The sequence below is a fragment of the Nuphar pumila genome, chromosome 14 (genome assembly GCF_984573655.1).
Source record: "Nuphar pumila chromosome 14, dmNupPumi1.hap1.1, whole genome shotgun sequence".
Lineage (NCBI taxonomy): Eukaryota > Viridiplantae > Streptophyta > Magnoliopsida > Nymphaeales > Nymphaeaceae > Nuphar > Nuphar pumila.
The window spans coordinates 90,341,035-90,363,450 of record NC_143262.1 but is presented as its reverse complement, the minus strand read 5'-3'; the positions used below and the strand labels follow the sequence as shown (position 1 = coordinate 90,363,450).

Below are 22,416 nucleotides of genomic sequence, written 5' to 3'. Positions count from 1 at the left end.
AGAACGAGTGCGGGAAGCTAAAGGGGATTGTGCACACTGATGTTTTCAATGATCCAAATGGCTTATTATTTTATTTGAATTTTAATAATTTTTTAATTATTAAAGGACTATTTAATTGGACATTTGATTATTAGTTTAATTATGAATTTCAATTACTTTATGCATAGTCAATGTCTATTCAGATATATGATGGTAGTAGTCTCTTAATGTAATGTGTCCAGAGATTTAACCAAGAAACCAATTTATAAATTTGATTTCAAGAATAAATATTTTTTTATTGTGTGTACTCATCTAATAATAATATAAGGATTTTATCAGTTAAATGCTTTAACTTTGAACCTTATTCTACAGAGCTATTAAACGTTGGTGCATGTGCAAGCTGACTCTCTAGAGTTTGATTTGATTATGGCAAAACCAATGATAAAAAGCTTTATACATTAATAAAAAAAATTTATGTAATTGTTCAATCGGATTCGTTAATGGACAGTTTCGTACTGAATCTGGTACTAGGAGGCTATGACACGCTCGCGCTTGCACTCATATGGGTCGTCTAGTACTTGGTATAATTGAAATGAGTCCATTGGAGAGACCGTTGCCTTATTATATTTTAGAAAAAAATTAATAGATTCAACCTTTAAAAAAAACTGGTATTTTTTTGGTTTGAAATCGTTCGGGCCGTTACAGTTGGTATCAGAGCTTGGGATTGAAAAATCATCGATTTACAACTGTCTAGTAACCCGACATCTTGCTATAAGTATGTTTGCACCATAATTTTGTGTAGTATTAAGAAACTTTTGCCTATGTGAATGTTATGAGAATAATAAACAAATAATGCTTGAGATTATTGGGTTTGCACAATAGCTAAGTGGTGTTTAATATATATATATATATTGTAGATGGCTCTCATCGTGGGAACACTTCCAATGAGAATGCCTCCAAGGTGACTGACTCCGGGGATGATTGGTCGACGCAGAGGGGTTTCGTTATGAACACCCTCCAAGATATCGACCACGCCATTAAGGCATTAGCAGAGAATTAAAATCGTCATGTTCAAGCCACACAAGTCATTCATAAGAAACAAAATCTATGACCTGTGACATATCATAAGTTTCTAAAATTGAAACCACTGATGTTTACAGGGAAAGTCGATCCTGAAGCTGAGGAGAACTGGCTCGAGGAGATTGAGCGAGCTTTTCAAGTTTCGACTATTTCTGAGGACAAACAAACTGATTTTTGTACCTACCGCTTGAAGGGCGACGCCAGAAAGTGGTGGGATACTACCTGCACCATGCAACTTCCAGGGATGACTGATATCCCATGGGAGGCTTTCAGAGAAGTATTTATAGAAACTTATTTTCCTTAGCATGCTAAAATCAGGAAGCAACAAGAGTTCTTGGAGCTAGAGCAGGGCAATATGAGTTTGGTAGATTATATTACCAAATTCAGGAGTTTGGAGAGGTATTGCCCTACACTTTTCATAAATGATGAGGCAAGGGCAACAAAGTTTGTTAAATGACTGAAGGATGGACTCCGACCTAGGGTCATGACCAGCATGCTAGTGACCTTGGTGGATGCGATCAAGGCCGCCACGACCTTGTCAGTAGAGTGGAAAAAATGAAAGAAGGAGCCAACCAAGTAGCAACAATCAGAGAGGATCGACAACCGGCATAGGCCATTTACTCCAGGAGGGAAGAACTTTGTTCCACCTGCCAAGAGGCAGAGGCAACATGCAGGGTTAGGTTAGCAGCAACCACCTCAGTAGAGATGCATACCGAGGTGTCAAAAGTGCAATAGGTTACATACTGGACCTAACTACCCTAATGAGACCACCATGTGTTATCACTGTGGTGCGAGAGGCCATTTTGCACAAGATTGCTTTAGGAGGCAGTGTGGTGATAGGAGACAACAATGGTGTGGGTTTTATGAAAATGATTTTTTTTAAACAATATTTTCAATGAAAATAAGTGTGAAAGCCCGACACCAAAAATATAAAAACTGACTCGCACGAGTGGTGGAGTTCAGATCGATCTCAGAGAACAGAAAATACTTTGTATTCAACACACAATCTAATCTACTCTTTATTGCCAAAAGAATAAAATCAATTAATTGAATTAATAAGGAAGAGAGTGCAACCCTCGGTGGGGGACTTCAAACAATAATTAATGACCTTATTACAACCTAAATAATTGAAATAAAGTAAAATAAAAGCCTAATCTAAAAATTAAAAAAAATGTCTCTAGTGCTCTGAGTCTTCTTATGACCCTTTGATGTTATGCTTCCCTCTTTAGTTAAACACTTTTGTATGGTTTCATAAATCAATAGACTCTTTAAGGGGCACTTTTGAGGGCTCGAAAAGGGACTCACCGCACGTCCGATCATTCCCTGCAAAACACAAAACCACACAACTCAACAGAAACATGAAAACTAAACTAAATCTACACTTAAAAATCAGCAACAAGAATCAAACTACACCACGGGACGAAAGAACGTAACAAACTAAAAGTAACAAGAAACTAACATGTAACAACTACATTAACTAAGGAATTAAATGACAAATTATAAAACCCATTAACTGAGCTTATGACAACTAACTAAAACAAACTACACATCTAATTAATTTTTACCGACTATGCATCAGCCTAAACTAAGTAACTAGACATAAAAAAAAACTCTATACTCTACACAATGACCAACGTCATTCACCAGAAATCTATTCATGCGTGAATGACGTTGTTCAATGTGGTTTATATAAAAAAAAAACTATCTACTTAGGCTATGGAAATTGCCTACTTGAAATAAACAAAACTAAGGATATTATCTATGCTAAAGAAACTAACATCAATGTAATGTCTATATGTTGAACCATTAATTTATTAAGTACTGAATGAATAACAATCTATTGTGTACTCTATTATAGTTAACTTAGCAGAACGTAAAAAAAAAAAAAAAACTAATTAAACTAACGTGAAAGCAAGCAACCTAATCTACCTAAAATAAAAACACGTTAATTCAACTAATATACCGCATGAACTGACTAGAACTATTAGGTACTTAAATCAGCTGAGATACCGAATCTGGTAACCTGATTCAAATGACACACTTCAGATGAACAATACGACTCTGATTAAGATTACCTAAACGTCCTGACTATTCAACGCCAAAACAAATTAAAAACAAAATAAAGTTAGTGTTAATCTGCGGTCACAATGAAAACCTGTAGGTTGGGAAAGATATCAGCACATGTATGCTGATTAACGTGAAAACACATAGAAGGTTATGCCTCTCGTCATGCTGCAGCAAACCACAATGTGACCAAACGTGCAAACACGTCTTGGTAACATTCATGGGTGCCGCGAGCCGTGTGTTCACGCTGATCAGCGTGTGCATTAAAAATTCAAGCCGGTCGGTGGAGCACAATGAGACCGCAAATCCTACGATAACACAAAACACGATACTAAAAATATGCGCTTACTATGAATAGTAACTCAAACTTTCGAGGTGATTATGCAAAAATCTAATAAATATGCATGCAATGTTCCTAAAAGAGGGGGGGGGGGGGGGGGCAGACAAGATCACCTGGCGGATCTCTTTCGACGGACTGGTTGAGAGGAGAAGGTGGTTGATCCCAGTTGCATACATGCCTCTCCGATGATGTAGACAAGAAAAAACGATGAAGAATGGGTTTAGAAAATTGATGGAATGAAGATTAAGAAGAGGAAGAAGAAGGATAAATAGATCAAGAGAAGAAATCGGACATGAATGAAGAAAGAAGAAAGGGAGAAAGGAAGATGGAGGCAAAAAGCAAGGGAGGCAAGAGGGTTGCTGAAAAAAATGTGTTTCCAGCCCTCAATAATTATATTTATGGTCTTCGCTAGGTTAAAAAACAGATTTTCAAAAGAGATATGATAAATTTTAAATAATTCCAAAAATGTCTCTTCTTGAAAAAAAAGTTTTTTCAAAAGGTTTTTTTTATAAAACTAATTAGAGACAATTAATGAAGTCCTAATCTAATCTAAATTATAAAATTTAAAAAATTCTATCTATTAAAAATACCAAAAACGCAGAGCCGAATCGAAAATGTGTTTTTTCTCAAAAATCGATTTTCGAAGCAGATTCTAAAAAAACAACGATAAATATAGGTTTTTTAATATGATTTTGTCATGGTTCATGCATAAATTAAGATAAATAAACATGAAAAATGTATGCATGATCAAGCAACCTGGGAGATATCAGCAACAACAACAACATCAGCAGTTGCAGCGTCAGCGCAACAACAACACCAGCAGCCGCAACCACAACAACAACAACAACATGAACAACCAGTTCACCAGCAGAACCATGTGCCTGGGCCCGTGATAGATCAGACGCAGTCGAGTGATCTGGTCCAAGGTATGATTCTTGTGGCTAGACAAGCCGCTTTAGTTTTATTTGATAGTGGGTCTACACATTCTTTTGTTTCAGTAAATTATGCTAGTCAATTAGGATTATCTGTAGAATCGTTTGTTTTTGCTCTTGATATTCGTACTCTTGTTGGAAACACTTTTTTGTGTGTTTCTCATATTAGAGATGTTAGTATAGAGTTGCAGAGATGTGTTTTACCTGTCGACCTAGTCCTACTTGACATGAATGAATATGATGTTATTTTGGGTATGAATTGGATCTTCAAGCATTACACTAGTATATTGTGACGAGAATGACAAGTAGTGATTTCGAGACCAAATGTTTCAGAGTTTGTGTTCAAGATATCCAAACCTGCGTTGTGTAGTAGTATCATCTTGGTTGTGAAGGCTCATAGATGTTTGGATAAGGGACACACCACCTTTTTAGTTAGTGTTGTTGGGGTAGAGTATGAAGTTCCATAGATAGAAGACCTCGACATAGTCAGAGAGTTTTCATATGTGTTTTCGGAAGACCTATCGGGACTTCGCCATTTCAAGAGGTGGAGTTCGGTATCGACTTATTGCCTGGGATAACACCTTATCGTATGACACCCGCATAACAGGAGTTAGTGGATCACAGTTTTGTTAGGCCGAGCGTATCACCCTCAGAAGCCCCAATATTATTCATCAAGAAGAAGGATGAGCCGATGAGGTTGTGCATAGACTACCGTTTGCTTAACCAGATGACCATTAAGAATAAGTACCCGTTGCCCAGAATCGAATACTTGTTTGACCAGTTGCGCGGAGCTAGGATCTTTTCAAAGATCGATTTTTGTTTGGTTACAATCAACTATATGTGAAGGAGGAGAACATCCAAAAGATCGCTTTTCAGACGAGATATGAACACTATGAGTTTATAGTGATGTCATTCACGCTTACGAATGCCCCAGTTCGTTTATGAATTTGATGAATCGAGTGTTTCACCCCCACCTTGATTCTTTTGTTATTGTCTTCATAAACGATATCTTAGTATATTCAGAGAGCAGTGAAGAACATCGAGTTTATTTGCCGATCGTACTCAGTACACTAAGAGAATATCAACTACATGCTAAGTTATCTAAGTGTGAGTTTTAGCTTAAGAAAGTAATGTTCTTGGGCCATGAGATCTCGAATGAGAGAGTTGTCATAGACCCTACTAAGGTGATTGCCGTCTTAGATTGGAACAACCGAAGAATGTTCATGACATCTGAAGTTTTCTTGGATTAATGGGCTATTACAAACGTTTTATCCAAGATTTCTCTTGGATAGCTATGCCGATGACGAAGCTTCTAAGGAAGGGAACCAAGTTCGAGTGAGACACCAAGTGTGAGGAGAGCTTTAAAACTCTTAAGAGGAAGCTCACATCAGCCCTAGTTTTGGTTTTACTGTCTGACAATGGAGGCTTCATGGTTTATACCAATGCCTCAGGCACTGGATTATGATGTGTCCTTATGCAGCATAAGAAGATCATTGCTTATGCGTGTTGTCAACTTAAGATTCATGAGAGAAATTATTCTGTTCATGGATCTGGTACTAGGAGGCTAAGACACGCTCGCGCTCAGACGAGTCGTCTAGTACTTGATATAGTTGGAACGGGTCCGTTGATGAGACCGTTGCATTATTACATTTTAGAAAAAAGGAAACAAAGAAAAGAAAATAATAGATTCAACCATAAAAAAAATCAAGTGTTTTCTGGTTTGAAATCATTTGCTCCGCTACAACCTATTTTTTGGCTCATAAAATATTGTTTTTTTGTTGAAAAAATATGGTTCAGAGTCAATTCTTATTAAATCGAGCATGCTAAACACATCTAACAGTTTAGATCTATCATAAAGTACTTCAAAACTATGAGACAAAACGAGAAATGAAGCCTAATATGATCATTTCTCTCTCTCACACACACACACATATATATATATATATATATATATATATAACAAATGGTTAGTGTTTGGCTTGCAAGCAACTAATTTTAGAGTGCATAAATCTTATAGATCAAATCCTACTAGTTTTAGCTTTTAAATGAACCAGTTCGAGCTTGATTTCATTAAGATTGGGTTCATCGTGAACGCAAGCTCGGCTCAATGGGTCTAAAGTTCAACCTATTACTTGAGCCAACTTGACCTTGGTTCGCCTAGATCGGGCTCGTCATGAGCTCTGAGCTCAGTTTGGCTCACAAAAATTCAAATTTCAGCTCGTATTTACTCTTACGGGAAGGTTTTATTTTGTCACATGTGAGTGAGATGAACAATCATAGTTCAGAAACTCAAGCTGCAGTGGGATGGGGCTTAGACCGTTTCACACGCTGTCTAAGTTCAAATCTCATGAGCGTCACCTTCTTGCGTAAATCTAAGCTTGGCGACTCCTTGGGGTTGAGGGGTATGCATTTGGAGTTTCCTGTACGGCAGGCTGAGAAGTCTCTACGCCTGAGGTGGTTTTCTCCGAGTAAACGTGGAATAAATCGCACACGGTAGACGGATCCGGACAGTGCCTGATTCGTAGTGAGGCCCAATAAATTACGTCCTCGTGCGATTGCGCAGCTCTCTCTCTCTCTCTCTGCTGCGGAAGAGCGCTTTTTCTTCCTCTCCTCAGTCTATAGGTACCGTCGTCACCGATTATTTACTGTTATATTTGCGTTTTTTTCAGCCGTTATCTTGCCGATCGTCTTCTTCTAATCCTCCTTTTGGATTATCTGAAGGAGGAAACAAAAAACGTTCTTTTTTTTTTGCCTTTTTGTTATCTTGCCGGTCGTCTTCCTCTAATCCCCCTTTCGGATTCTCTGAAGGAGGAACAAAAAACGTTATTTTTTTGCGTTTTTTTCCTCGGTGATTTCAGATGGTTAGTTTCATTCCGGGAGGGTTAGGGTTTAGTTGATTTGATTTGGAGAAAATGGCTCTGCCTTTTTAAATGGCGATTCAATCCGAACCGTCACTCCGGAAGCAGCGATTTCACCGCTGCTCGCAAAATTAGGGTTTAGGAGAGCTGCCCCTTGATGTGTGGGTTGGTGGGTGGGGCTCCTTTGATCGTTTCGGTTGTTTTGTTATGTTGGTTTGGGGGTGAAATAGTGGAATGGGGATTCTTTGTCCTGATCCTTTCGACAACGTTGATGCCAGTCTCATGGAGAACTCTGTTTGGGCTTAGTTAGCGTAGAAGTCGCAAAAAGAGATGTTTTTGCCTTAATACAATGCAGTAGCTCGATTTATGGGGAGTTTGTTGTCAAATTCAGCGGCTTATGTAGTGAATGTAGGTGAATTTCATTTTTATGATTGGTTTTTTTCTTAGTAGGGATGTTGGTGTAGCTGGCGTAGCCTTTAGTCACTGTCATTGGGCTGTTCTTTGCTTCAGACTCGGTTTTTGACAATTGTTGGGTGAATTGAAGAAGAATGGAACTTGTGTTAGTTACAGTATATTGCTGCATTATGGTTGTTTTGTGAATTTCTCATCTGTTGGTGAATTCATATACGATAAGATGAAACACTTATTTCTTGGTTTGTGTTGTAATGATGAATTCATATGTGATTCTATTTATATGCAAAATTATGTGTATGTGCATGCATTATGCATAAGAGCATGAGGATGTCTTAATCTACCCCAACATTCTTGAGTGTGACTGATACTGTGTATTGTGTGTGCATGTGTGCACGTGCATGATTGGTTTGTAACATACTATTGGTGTGTCTGCTGTTGCTTTTCAGATATGGATTTTGATATGTTAAACAACTGAAGATATAGCTGTTATGCTAATATAAGATCTGTCTCTCTTTCTCTCCTTTTTTCGCTTGACTTGAACGAAGAGATTAGTAATGTCCCTTACCAAGGGAGCAGGTTTTACAACTCCACCGAATGAAATTGTGCAAAAACATGAAATTAAGGCTGATGCATTTATGCGAACTGCTAAGAATCATGCCAGCCATTAATGTATTATGAAGCTGTAATATAGACTATGTTGGTCACTTTCATTTGTGGTATTTTTCTGAATGTAGCCAGTTCATGAATGATTAAGCATATTTTCCCCTACTTCGTTGTGTTGAAGGTCATTTGTAAGGAGTGGAGTGGGAGAACAATGTCTACAGGAAGCACAAGGCTGGTGGTATGCTTATTTATGAAACCTACTCCTTATACATTTACTTATGGGAATATATTTATCCTGTTTTGTATAAAACTTCTCAGGTCTTAGGTGTTCCTTGGGAGGTAGATGATGAAGGTTTAAGGCAACACATGAGCCAATTTGGTGAATTGGTTGATGCAACAATTATTAAAGTAATTGTTCAGGCACTGTTACTGCTTTGTTTGTTTTGAAATAATTAACTTAACATTGTACTTGTTGTGCCTTATTTTAATTGATTTTCTGCTTCTATGGGTTGTGGAACAAAAAGGGCACCATTACCTTCAATTATTTGTCAATTGCTTTTTTGTGGATTCAAGCACATGCTATTGTTTACCGCCTGATTGATGAAACATGTTGAAAATTTGATGTGGGGTTCAATGTAACATTTGAAACAATATTGTTTAAACTTGTTTTTTTGCTAAATTATCCGTGGAAATTCCTTTTCTTTGATTCCACTGGATGTTGTTTGTTGTGTTTGGTGGAGATGAATGACAGTGGTGCATGTGAATGATTATGGTTCAGAGTATAGTTTGCCTTAATTTAATCCTGGGTTAAGATTCCTCTATCTTATCATTGTTCAGAAAAGTTTGGGCACGGTTTTTCATACTAGTTATGTTTAAAACATTTCAAAAGTTTTTTCTAAAGAATATAGTAGATTGTTTTGATATAGTAGACAATTGGTGGAAAATAGAAAGCTGTAAAAAGGCTGCAAACTTGACTGTTTTTTCAAATATTAGCTTTTATACCATTTAGCATAATTTGTGCATATAAATGTCTAGCATTAATCTTAGCAGGAAGTCGATTTCCTCATATTTTTGATATCTTGCTTGTTTGTTTGGCTTGTGAAAGCATTATCACAAGTTGACTTGATGACTAATTATAACGGTTTTAGCTATTAATGCCAGATATGATCTAATACCAACTATTTCTTGTGATCATCAGGATAGGATGACAAAGCGTTCACGTGGTTTTGGTTACGTCACATTTTTGTCTTCAGAAGATGCAAAGGTATTGAATTCAAATTTATTGTAATGAAAGAATCTTGACATGCTCTAATGTTTGCAATGATTATTTTCCTGTTTGTGGTCATGCAATATCTTTAGAAAGCAATTGCAGCTGAGCATGTTATCAATGGGAGGGCACTTCAAGTGAAGGTGGCAACTCCAAAGGCAAGTGTCTTCTTGAGTTGTACTGTTCTGCACTTGAATACTTGTATCTTCATTCTTTTTGGGTTACCATGCATTTTGTTATTTCTCCCATAGGCTACATTCATCTGCAGTTTATTTTGTGACTGTGAATTAGGTTCACTTTTTGTGCAATTTTGCATCTCTCTGTGTGTATTGGTTTGGGCGGGGGGGGGGGGGGAGGGGTGTGTTGTGTGGGGTTGTGGAAGATAAACCTAATCATGGCAGTTTTGCTGATTTTGTTGATTTGACAGTCTGGTGATTGCAAGGCCATGCATCGCCATATTCCTGAATAATTTTGTATAGGCTGCCCACTTGTGCTTTGCAAGCTTGACTGGAATTGATATGATGTTGATATGGTAATTGATGTGCTGTAGTTCACAACTATAAACATGAGCGGCATAGGATGATAAAAGCAGCTTGTCTACCCTCGTCATTTATGTGTGTATAGGATTGTACGAGGCTGTGAAAGGAGAAAGTTGCCCTCATAAATGAAAGCACAAAAAAAAACCTATATATTCTAGGCTGATACAGCGCTTTTGATAAGTCTGATTTTAGCATGACCGCTCCTCGCTTGCTAGTAGAAAGACTATGGACCAATTCATGAGCTAGCTGGATGCTGTCTTGAATGGACCTGTCCCGCAAGAAGGCTCTCTGAAAATAAATAATCTTTTTGCGCCAAAGATCTTACCATTTCCGAAGGAACTGGAGCTACATCTCTTTTCAATTTACATTCAAGAGTTCGGCCGAGTCGGACATCAAATTACTTCGATTTGAATTATCTAGAGGATCCCTTATATATATAAAAAAGATGTACAATCAAACCTATTTCTCGATTCAATTGAAGCCCAAATATCAAATCCTACGTTAAGCTAAACAGTGCAATTGGAGTTTCCTCGTAAGGGCTAAGATGCAAGGAGTTGTGGCCTCCGACTGATGGATATCATATGTTGACTGAGTGGCTCGTTCAATTTACCATATTGACTGTCAGGTAGAGCAGTCATTCATTCATCTAGATCTTTTCCTAGGTTCTTTTTTTAATGCATTTAGCAGTAATCTGGAATATATATATATATATATATATATATATATATATATATATATATATATATATATATATATATATATATATATATATATATATATATATATATATATATATATATATATATATATATATATATGAGTCCCAGTTGGTCCAAATTAGATAGGATGGCAATAAGAAGGTTATCCATCTTTATAATTTTCATAAAATAACTTAATTTGTTAGAGGTGTAAGGAATTGCCTTTTTTTTATTGAATTCCTGATGTCTTTGTTTTGTGTTCTCCATTCATATTTAGTGGTGAGGAGGCAGGAGGGAAGAGGAGTATGGAGGACACATTTTCCCCAAAATAAGGGGAAATGGTTCTGGATGTGAAGGCAAAAGAATAACCGTAGCCGTGTGATGTTGCAGGAGTGCCTCTGTGAAGGGAGTACCTGTTAGTGGAACATGCTTGATTACAACAGCAGCCTAAATTCATGTTTCTGGGTGCCACTATGGTCTATTTCGATTGCCTAGCATCTAAATGTGCTTGAATATAAATGGCATGTGTGAATGGGGGACTAATAAAGATAATTGAAGGATGTTTGTTCTTTGCCACATTATAAGAACTGATCTGGTTCTTGTTTCTTTTGACCCATGACATGTCAAATTTCCTAGGATTTGTTTTCATCTACATGTCCTATGCTCTGTTATCCATTAATCTGCTTTCTTTATATTGTTCTTATTTGGATTTCTGAAGTGGTATGTGAAGGGTGGTGAACATGCTTATCTACCATGAATTGCTGTAAACTTGTTGACTTTGTCTGCTTATATAGGAGGAGATGATGCCACCATACAGAAAAAGCGCTCGCATTTTTGTTGCCAGAATACCATCTAGCGTGACAGATGACATTTTTCACAGGTTCTATGACAACTTTTGGTCATAAATACTACATCAACTTTTTATATCTTATTGTGAACAATAACATGCAGTAACTTCTTTTCTTTATATTGTATTTTGTATATTCGTTGAAATTTGATATTATTATCAGGAATTTGACTGCATTTTGGATGGTCCTTGCAGCTATTTTTTGAAATATGGTGCAATAGTCGACGCCTACATGCCAAAGGTGAGAACAAACATTTTCTTTTCTTTTGTGTTTGTTTCTCCTGTAAACCTCAGCAAAGTGGCTACTGTGATTGAAACAAGTTTCAGAAACCCAATTTTTTTAATGGTGGTCATGATACATTGGTACCTGATCATTAGACTTAATTTGGAACAAAAGAAAGGATTAAAATCCTAAATATTCTGTGATAAACCTTCAAAGCTGAACATATATTTGTAAGTCAATAACATTTTGTGTTCCTAAATTTCATGGAAAATGACAAAATATCACATGCTAATGCTGAGAATCTCCACGGCTATATCCATCTCTGCCTTGTGAAAACATGGAGGAAAAAGAAAGTGTAGAAGAAAAGTATCCAGTTTTATTGTATATTTTCACAAGGCGAAGGAAAAAGAAAGTGAAAATGAAAAATATCCAGTTTTAGCGAAACATACACTTCTATAAATAATATAGTTCACTTAGTCAAAGTGATTTAAGTTGTTAGGAGAATGTCTATGTTCAGTTCTTCATTGCTTACTTTACCTTCTTAGTTCTATTAATGCATATTGCTCATCCAGACACACTTACTCCTATATGAATATATTGTAATGGCAGTTGATTATGTAGTAAGTGTTGTTCATCATTTTCTAAGGTGTTCCTGACTTTGTCATAGATGCATTTAGCAACCTTCACAATTGATTGTTTATGAAACTAAAGCATAATTGTCCCAAAAAGCTCTATCATAATTTGTTTGATTGATTTTTCCTGCAAGTATGCTACAATTAGAACCCGTAAGAGAATGTGTTGATGTACCTTCTTCCGCATTGTCATATCAATGAATCATTTTACTACTGATGCTTTGTCATGACTGTAAAAGGTTAAAAAGAAAAATAAATTCTTTCATTTGACACGAGAATTTTGCCATCATGCTGATCATCATTGTATCCACCATTGCCATCAATGAAGTGTACAAATCATCATTATGGCTATCACCATCAGCAAACTTCACAATGTCTAACTGCATGTTCTGAGTGCCAGTTTAATCTTTGTTTACATGTTTCCTTAAAAAAATCTTTCAAATGCATTCCAGGATCCTGTAACAAAGCAACATAGAGGGATTGGATTTGTGACATACGAGAATGAAGGTAATATTGAGGATATTACATTTTTCTTTAACTGCAATTTATGTTAGATCAGATTTTTGTCAAGTAATCTTTCTTGTGCTTCTGTGCACATGGAAGAGCTGGAGCCTAAAACAATCTCCTGTTTTGCTGTGGTTCTTGCCAAATCCTCACTCGCTTGATGTTGTGCATTGTCAAAATGCAGATTCAGTAGATCAACTTATGTCAGAGTCTCATGAGCTGGGAGGTTGTACAATTGCTGTGGATAGAGCAACTCCAAAGGTTTGTTCAGATGATGGTCAACTTGAATTCTTGTGATAATTTGATCAATTTTCAGTTATACTATCTCCTGTATACATTGGCTTAGCAGGTAACTTGTACATGACACTCCATGTTGTATACTGATGGAAAATGTATCTAGTATATCTTTAATGTTTTTTCTTTCAATTTATAACCCAAAGAAACCACACCCGTCACGAAGACCTGGTCGTGCTGGCTCAGCCTGCCATACCTACTGTCGTCATGCCAGCAACGTTAAACTCCGAGGCTATGACCCCGCCCCTGGGGCCTATGCTGGGTGTCAGCTTGCTTAGAGGGGTGACACCTATGGGATTCGAACCTTGACTGCCCGTCTAGTGGCCAAGGCCCCACCCCACTATGCCAACCCATCTTGGGGCTAGTATGACTTTAATGCTTGGAAACCCTTTTTATGCTTATGTTAAAGTGTGAATGTAAACAATAATCAATGTATTTTGATGATCTAATCTTCAATTTGGAATAAAAAAGCTCTGTTGTGCATATCACTGTTGAATTGGAATTGTGGTTCAAGCTTCACGCATTCTTTAATATGATCACTTGTGGTAGTTGAAAAGTTTTGTGATTTAATGTAGTTAATCATGGATATTTTTCAGGAGGAGTCCAGAGGACATAGGATGTCGGGCCACTATCTTAAGATGCCACGGTCCTTAGTGATATCACCTTCAACTGCCTATGATTATGTTGATAATGCTTCTCGAATTATTGGAGTTGAGGCTCTAACCAACAATGTCCTGCCTTCTGGTTATATATCCCAAGAAGGCATTTCAGATGGAGGGCAAGTGCTGATTGGGGGGGATGTTAATTCAGCAGGAAGTTATAATAGCCAGGTTGTTCTTGCCACTCCGAGAGTTGAGAAAAAAATGTTTATTGGTCGTATTCCAGTGGAAGCAACTGCTGAAGATTTACAAGCCTATTTTAGTCAGTTCGGTTGGGTTATAGATGTCTACCTTCCAAAGGTATGAAGCTGCCATGCTTATACTCGGTTGTGGGCTACAACCATTTTCTGTTTTATGTACTTTGTGTTTGTTATAGCATGAATGTGAGTACAGTATCTTATTTTGTTTTTGGTTGCATTCAGGATCCAAGGAAAATATCTCACAGAGGATTTGGGTTTGTCACGTTTGCAGATGAAGCAACAGCTGCACGTGTTGCCCGGGTTAGACATTTTATTTACGGTCGTGAGGTACTTTGTCAATCTTTTATTTCAGTATGATGGTTATATCTGGGAGAAGAGAGAGTAGTGGAATTTGTGCTATTTTTTATTTCATTCAATGGAAGTGGATATACTGAATGAAACTAAAACTGCAGCGAATGAACACTTGGCTTGAAAAGATATTCACTTGCTATGTGGATGCATAATCATCCAGTCATATACAGCCTAGTCATGCAATTCTGTTTCTGAGTCTACAGTATCCAACTCCTTCAGTACGCTTTCATGCAATGCAGTTTATTGATTTCAAACCATGTCTCTATGACCTTTATATGTGTTACTCGCTGCCAACACACCCACACCCCTCCCCTCAAGTTGTTCTATCTACTAAGCCTACTCTTATTTTGATTAGTCTTTTAAGAAGATATAAATGATTTATACTGCAACTGAGAATGTTGTTGGAGCTTCAAAACTGTTCTGTTTCTCATTTAAGATTTAGTTTGGCATAGTTAATGTATCTGAATAATTCTTTTGGGATGTCTCATGTTCATCTCTTGTTCTTCATATTGAATACTGCCCAAAAACTTTCTTGGTAAGCTAAAGGTCTCATAATTGCAAATTCCAATACCAGTGCAACGGTTGTAATTTTTTTTTGATAAACATGCTTGGGGGAGACCCCTGTGGGATTTGCAATGTTTGTTCTTTCGTTTGACAGCAGTGGAAGAGTTTGTTCCACTGCAATCACTGCCTTATTTCAATTTGAATTTCTTGCTGATTATGATGTGCATTCTCTGATGTCCAGATTGCAGTTGATTCTGCTTCACCTTCAGATCGTTTTCCTGGTGGTGGGCAGGTGGTGCAAGAGCTATCATCTGAAGTTGCTGCAGCTGCAACTGGCAATGATGGTTCTGTGCCTTTATCTTCTACTTCCACTAAATGGGGAAAAAAGCTTTTCATTGGCCGTATTCCAATTGAGGCTACTTCTAATGATCTGAGGATTCATTTTAGTCAGTTTGGTCCTGTTTTAGATGTGTACCTTCCCAAGGTACCTTTTCCTATTGTGGCAACTCTGCTGGCCTTTTTTTTATGTGTTTTATTTTCACTTCGGCTAATCATGTGCTATTATTACACAGGATGGGAAGAAGACATCACACAGGGGTTTTGGGTTTGTTACTTTTGCAGATGAAATTTCAGCTGAATATGCTTCTCAAAAGGTGCATATGATTTTAGGTCAGAAGGTAATTGTTCCTTTTTTTTACCAAGAATATGGAATATTAACTTACAAATAATGATGAAAAATTATATGTTCTATTGTATTTTAGTTTTTGTTGCAATTCATGGTTTTCATACTGATCCGAAGTCAACTTGGGTCCTTTTTCACGTGAAACCTACATGTAATTGGACGATAGATAGCCACGGTTCAAGTAGGCTACATAAACCTGGAGTTGCAAACCCTCCTTGGTACCATGTCACACAGTGTCATCCATGTCCTAGTTGCCCTGATTAGCTCTAAGCTGAGTTAGCTCAGTCAGTTGTGTATCAAGTTTCATGCGTTCTTGTAATCTGTATGAAAGTGCCATGTGGAGAAGCAGTGCTCAGTTATGTTTTAAGATGTGCCCAACTCAGTCTCTGAGAATGTCTCAACAATGCAATTTATTGGGGTATTAGAGGATTTTCTATAAATATTTGGAAAAGTTCAGGATTTTTGTAAAACGAAAAATATGAAATAATACAAAACTAGATGATTTTTTTTCACGTTTAAAGAATATAAAAATGTGATAATATCATGATTTAAAAAAAAAGTTTTGTTGTAACCCTTTTTAACCATCTTCATTATATCTCGACTGTATTACAATATTTTTGAAATATTGGTAGCATATGTCTGACTGACCCAACTATATCATGCCTTGGATCAGTCATTGATGGTGTCAATAGACAAATTTGTTTAGATTGCCCATATCTAGGATTTATATATTTTGGAGGGGTGAGGAGGAAGAGATATTTGATGAATTTACATTGAATACAGAATTGTGACCCTCCTATATGTTTCTTGTCATGTTACCCATCTGTTGACCATTAACATCTTATAAAATGAGGAGCCTTGATAATTGGAAAGGTATAAATCTGAAAGCCAACATGTTGCCTATGGAGATTCTGTGTCATCACATATATATATATATATATATATATATGTATTATTTCTTCGTGTAATATGTCCTGCTTCTCTTTTATGTAACCGAAGGTTTAGTTTATTGTCACTTGATCATCTACTAAAGATTTCAGCTCATCTGTGCTACCCAACTTCATAAGCTATGAGTCTCGTGCTATTTTTCCTAGCAAATCACAGCTCATATTCTAGAGTGTGAAGATATCAGACCTGGTCTAACACACACCGATAACCAAACGCTCATAGGAAGACAAGACTTTACGTGGTTCAATCCTAAAAGATCTACATCCACAGTTAATACTCTCTTTCTCTCTTATCAATCAATGTGAGGGAAAGAGCTTCCATTTATAGTCTCAAGCACATTGCACATTTTGGAGAGGAGGGGTCCTCTTATCAAAATAGCAAAGTGCCACAATTTTGGTATCCTACTTTCAATAGGCACCAGCTTTTCTAGAAACTTTCCATCCTCATATTCCTGATCTCCAAGTCTTTCCTTCATATCAAGAGTACATGCTGGAGTACTTTCTTTAGGAACCTTTGGCAGAGCTGGACTGTCTAGAGATTTCTTCTCAATTGTCTGAAGGTGGGTTCCACTAGCCAAATCATCACCAAGGTCTTTAGCAGCCTCCCTCAAGTGTAACGTCCTATAGGTGACGTGAATCTTGGATCGAAAATAATGAAACTGATTGATTGACAACTTCTTGGTAAGAATATCAGCTATTCGATCTCTAGTAGACAACTTTTGCACTTGAAGACTTTTCTTTGCAACCTTTTCCTGAACAAAGCACACATTGATTTATATGTGCTTCTGTTGTGGAAGGTAGAATGAGCAATAAGATACGTTGCACTAAAATTGTGACACCAAATAGTGGGCGGAGAGAGCACCTCAACTCCTAATTTATGAAGATACTGAATCTATATAGCTTCAGCTGTTGCACTAGCAACTGCTCTATATTCTGCTTCTGTGCTGGAGCGAGACACCACGTGTTGCTTTTTCAAGCTCCAAGAAATTAGATTTGGCCCAATAGACGAGATTATTTCAATGAGATTCTCATCTTGAATTTGAAGAATTTGAAGTGGCTCTACAAGAAAAACGAAGCCTGAAGTAGACTTTCTGTCATTTGGGCAACCTGCCCAATCAACATCACAATAGATCGAAATATGCCTGGATTTGGATGGTCTCATAAATAACCCATACTAAATAGTGAACTTGAGATATCTTAAAATACGCTTTACAACAGCCCAATGTTCTATTGTAGAACGATACATATATTGGCATACTCGATTCACACAGAAAAGCAAGTCAGGACGAGTCATGGTAACATATTGAAGAGCACCTAGTATCCTTTTGTATAAAGAGGGGTTGTCAAATTCAGGTCCACTAGACGCAGAAAGTTTGACTGAAGCTGCCATGGGTGATGAAATTGGCTTGGCGTCAATCATACTGGAACTCATAAGTAGATCCATAATATACTTCTATTGGGACAAGAAGAGTCACTATGATGTGTAAGTTGCTTTGACTCCCAAGAAGAAATATAACAAGCCCAGATCTTTCAGTGCAAATTGATCTCAACTCTAAACAAAGGAATTTGAGTTACCAGTAACTAAAATGTCAACATACACCAAGACATAGACTTGTAAGTTGTAACCCTTCTTTATTTAACACAAATAAGGACAGATCCGTTTGATGAATGCATTACTCAACTCTCTGAGACCATAAAAAGACTTATTAAGCTTGCATACATGCCCAAAAAATCTTGGGTTTTCAAAACTGAACCATAAACACGTTTTCTTTGATAGTACCATTAAAAAAAAAACATTATTAACATCAAGTTGCCTAATATGCCAACCTGCACTCAAGGCAATGGACAAAACAATGTGGATGATTGTGGGCTTCACAACTGGGCTAAAAGTTTCAAAGAAAACAATACCTTCCTCTTAATCAAACCCCTTGGCAACAAGAAGAGCTTTATACCTTTCAAGGGTTGCATCTGACTTACGTTTGATCTTGTAGACCCACTTGCATTTCCTCTTTAATGCATCAAATTCCTCATTCATAGCCTTTTGCCAATTGGGATCTCGGGTAGCTTGACTGTAATTTGATGGTTCTAAATCATGGGTAAGCTCAGCTATATAAGCTAAGGGAAACACATAATTTGATGTTGAGAAGACTCTTGGTTTTATTGTGCCATCATGTGCTCTAGTTATTATGTGGTGTGTCCTTTGAGTTGGTTGGGAAACCGTTTGAGGTTCAGGATGTGATCTAAGGTCAACAACGAGATTAATACTCAGATGAGTCAGAACTAGACTCTTGAGGCAACTCTTTAACAGGTGGTTGTGGTGAGGACGTTTCCGGGTGTTTGAGCTTGGGTCTAACATAGTTTCATCAACACTTGTCTGTTGGACTGACGAGAAATAAGGTACAAATATAGGCATTAAAGGTGTGGAAGAGACCTGATTAGGTTTTTCATTTTTCACACCAAGGGAAAATGAACTTTTATCAAAGGTGACATCTTTAGACACCACAACTTTGTTGGACGCAGGATCAAACACGAATAGCCATGATCACTGTTGCTATAACCCATGAACAAATGTAGTTTTGACTCCAGTTTATTTTTACAATAAGGTCTGGGATTGAGGTAACATGCACAATCAAAGGTTTTTTAGGAATGCATAATTTGACTCCTTTTTAAACGACAGCTCAAGAGCGCTCTTATGCTCCAAAGTAGGAGAAAGAAGCCTGTTTATGGGATAAACTGCTGCAGAGAAAGCATAAGTCCAATATTTTTGTGTGACACCTGCATGAACCATGAGTGTTAACCTGGTATTAACAATATGACGGTGTTTTTGCCCAAGGGCCCCATTTTGTTTTTGCGTGTGTGGACAAGTAACACGGTGACCAATACTGGAAATACTCAAAAATGAGCCAAGAGCTCTGAATTCACCACCATCATCAGTGTGTAAGTATTTAATTTTGTTCCAACCAAATTTTCAACAAGAACCTTAAACTTTTAGAAGATACTCAAAACCTCTGCTTTACTGCTCATTAAGAAAAACCATGTATATTTTGAAAAAGCATCCACAAACCACATAATATTTTTAAACTATTAACACCCATCTATTTTACATGCAGAACAAATATGAAAACCACCACCAGTATTTAAAGGAAACCAAATCGTTGAGCAATTTTCTGAAATTTTCAAACTAGCATGACCAAGTCTATTATGCCACCTATCAAAGTTGGCCTTTTCTCCAATGAAGCCCGATTTAGGCTGAAATTTACTAAACGAATCAATAAAGTAAATTCCCTTGAAGAAGCTCCTTCCTTGTGTTAGCATCCTTGACTCATGCAATCCATTGGATGAAATTCGAGCACTACTTGGTTGTCTTAGGTGAATCTTTGTACAAAGAGTAATTTCTTAGTCATGTTAGGAACATGCAAACAATCATTGATTAAGAACTTTGAATTTCCAAAATGAAAAACAAAGTGACCAATGTTAGAAATTTTCAAACCTATGCTTTTACCAACTTTAACGAAATGGTTTCCCTGATAGTCCAAATGAAAGGATAAGACATTCAATTCTGGTGTGATGTCAGGATACCAAGCATGTAACCTACCACTACAGGTGCAAAAAGTAGGCATGGGATGGTATTGACTGGTTCTCTCCTTGTATCAACCTTCATGTCTTAGCAGTGTGACCTATTTTGTCACAAGACTGACATATGACCTGCTGTCCCACATTAGCAGAATCTCCTGAAGCACAACCAGACTGACCAGAATAAGGACGCCCTGAAAAATGTCTCTTGAGCTCACACACATGCACTGGACACTATCTTCTAGCATGAGCCACACAACTCCAGATGCCTGGTTCTTGTGCCTTGCTACCATTAGAGTTCCTTGTCCTAGTTATTGCACCAGATTGCCTCTTAACAGTCATGTAAAGTGAACATTGAAATGGTTAACTTGAGTTGACATTTGTGAAACACTTTGGAGATCAAAATTCATCACTTTCCATATGCAAGGATTCATTTGAAAAAATGTATGCTTTCTACCAGATATGAGATCTTTGAAATCTAGATTGTTGTTGTCAACCTGATGTCACAATTTATCAAGCGTCAAGCGGGCAATTGATTCATGATTTAGAATTGTTGTTGATGATTTAGTCACTTTGCTGGAGATTTAGTTATTTATTTTTTGTAAGAATTTCTGTGGCTGTTTTTCTGGCATTGTTTCTCGTTGGTTATTCTGAACATCTTGTGAATCTGTTCCATAATTTTATCAATGCTGCTCATCTTACACTGACTTGTTGCCTGTGTCCTGTCTCACAGATTGTGTTGGATCGTGCAGCTCCTCTTGATGAAGCACAGAGTGGAGGTAATTTAGACCCCTCATCATCTATAATGGTTGGTGGTACTTTAGATGGATCATCTACAACCCAAGTTCGGGACAGTCATTACAAAATTTTGACAAACCAACAATCTTACAATCTCATGGTGAGTTCCTGAACTTCAAGAATTTCCACTTTGTAGATAATTTCTCCACTGTTCATCACTTTGGTTGCAAAAAAAGGTCATTTCATTTGTGGACAATCTTAAATTTTTTAGCTGTCAACAAAAATGAATATCTGTTTGAATGCTCCGTTCTTTCCTCTCCCCTACCCCAACACACATGCACGCACACACACACACACATCAATGCAAGATTTTGCATGCTACTCATGTCATTTGTCCGCAAATGTTTTTGCTGCTGCATGCCTTTATCAGTTTCATGTCTGTACCATTTAGTTTGTGCAACATATGAAGTGCTTTTGCACCGACACATATTGATTCCGGTTATCATTTGCTTGTTCTTGATAGTTGGCACAGTACGGAGGCAGTGGGAGCACAGAGCTGTCCCATGAATATGCTCCAAGTCGAGCTCCTAGAACAACAGCAAGATACAGACCTTATTAAATGGAAACTGTTGACCTGTGTATCCATTGTCGGGTTGTGCAAAGTTGTGACCTCGCAGAGATCTATTACAAGCGACTTTGGTGGCATTTGGTAAACCAGGTCAACTATCTTACTCCATTATTTCATGCCCAGGGCCCAAGGTCAGTCCGGCCAGGTGCCCCATGTGTTGAAGTTATTGCTGAAAGTTTATAATCATGTGAAAGCAAAGCCTCTTATCCTGCCAAAGCACATTTGGATGTACTGCAGGGTCATATTGGTCAAATTAATGGTGTTCCTGATTTTGTTCAGATAACCGCATGTGTCCCTTAATGTTGTAGAACTACGTTTATTTATGGCAAATCCATTTTCCTTCTTGGCATTCTGGAGTTTTGATGCAATTGTTATATTATTTGTTGAAATGCAAATGTTATTGAATCATATTCCTTCTGAAAAAAAAAACATCAATTTGTTTCTGCATTTCCTGAGCAATGAGTCTCCTGTTGATACTCTTGAGTGCTTCACAAGCACCTTTGTGTGTAACTTGATGAATCGACTCAAGATGGTATGTCAGGTAAAAGCCTGTCCACAGTTACTGAACCGAACTATGAAGCCTTGTTGAACTTGATAGGAGTGGAAAGAGTAGCATACTTCCAAAAAAAAAAAGGATAGCATATCTCGTCTCAACCAATCATGATTCCTTTTTGTTTGTATGCATCCACTCAACAAAGTTCATGTTTATCTTGGCAGATTATGTTAACTATACGGTTTAGCATCCGTTCTTGGCCTGTTTTTATGATGGTGGTTATGTTTATGCAATATATGCCATTGATCATTTACTTGAAATAATGTACGGTTGAAAGGAAATTATTTTTTGTGATATACGTTCCCTG

At 37.3% G+C, this 22,416-nt stretch overlaps 1 protein-coding gene across 4 annotated transcripts; it reads left to right on the top strand.

The window, feature by feature from the left end:
- Positions 1-6,696: 6,696 nt before the first annotated feature.
- On the top strand, positions 6,697-21,905 carry LOC149817375 (uncharacterized). Of its 4 annotated transcripts, none has more exons than XM_089987129.1 (15): positions 6,697-7,017; positions 8,452-8,508; positions 8,589-8,678; positions 9,469-9,534; positions 9,630-9,695; positions 11,569-11,654; positions 11,817-11,862; positions 12,929-12,983; positions 13,165-13,241; positions 13,871-14,233; positions 14,356-14,460; positions 15,230-15,472; positions 15,561-15,665; positions 20,924-21,088; positions 21,452-21,905. In XM_089987129.1, the coding sequence occupies exons 2-15, from the start codon at positions 8,482-8,484 to the stop codon at positions 21,545-21,547; spliced, it is 1,590 nt and encodes a 529-aa protein (XP_089843255.1). In that variant the 5' UTR covers positions 6,697-7,017; positions 8,452-8,481; the 3' UTR covers positions 21,548-21,905. The 4 variants fall into 4 exon arrangements, 3 of the variants coding, with proteins under 3 accessions (XP_089843255.1, XP_089843254.1, XP_089843253.1); XR_016427605.1 differs by lacking the exon at positions 6,697-7,017 and adding an exon at positions 7,136-7,661 and having other exon boundaries at positions 15,561-15,657; XM_089987128.1 differs by lacking the exon at positions 6,697-7,017 and adding an exon at positions 7,136-7,661 and having other exon boundaries at positions 15,561-15,641.
- The last annotated feature ends 511 nt before the right edge of the window (positions 21,906-22,416 follow it).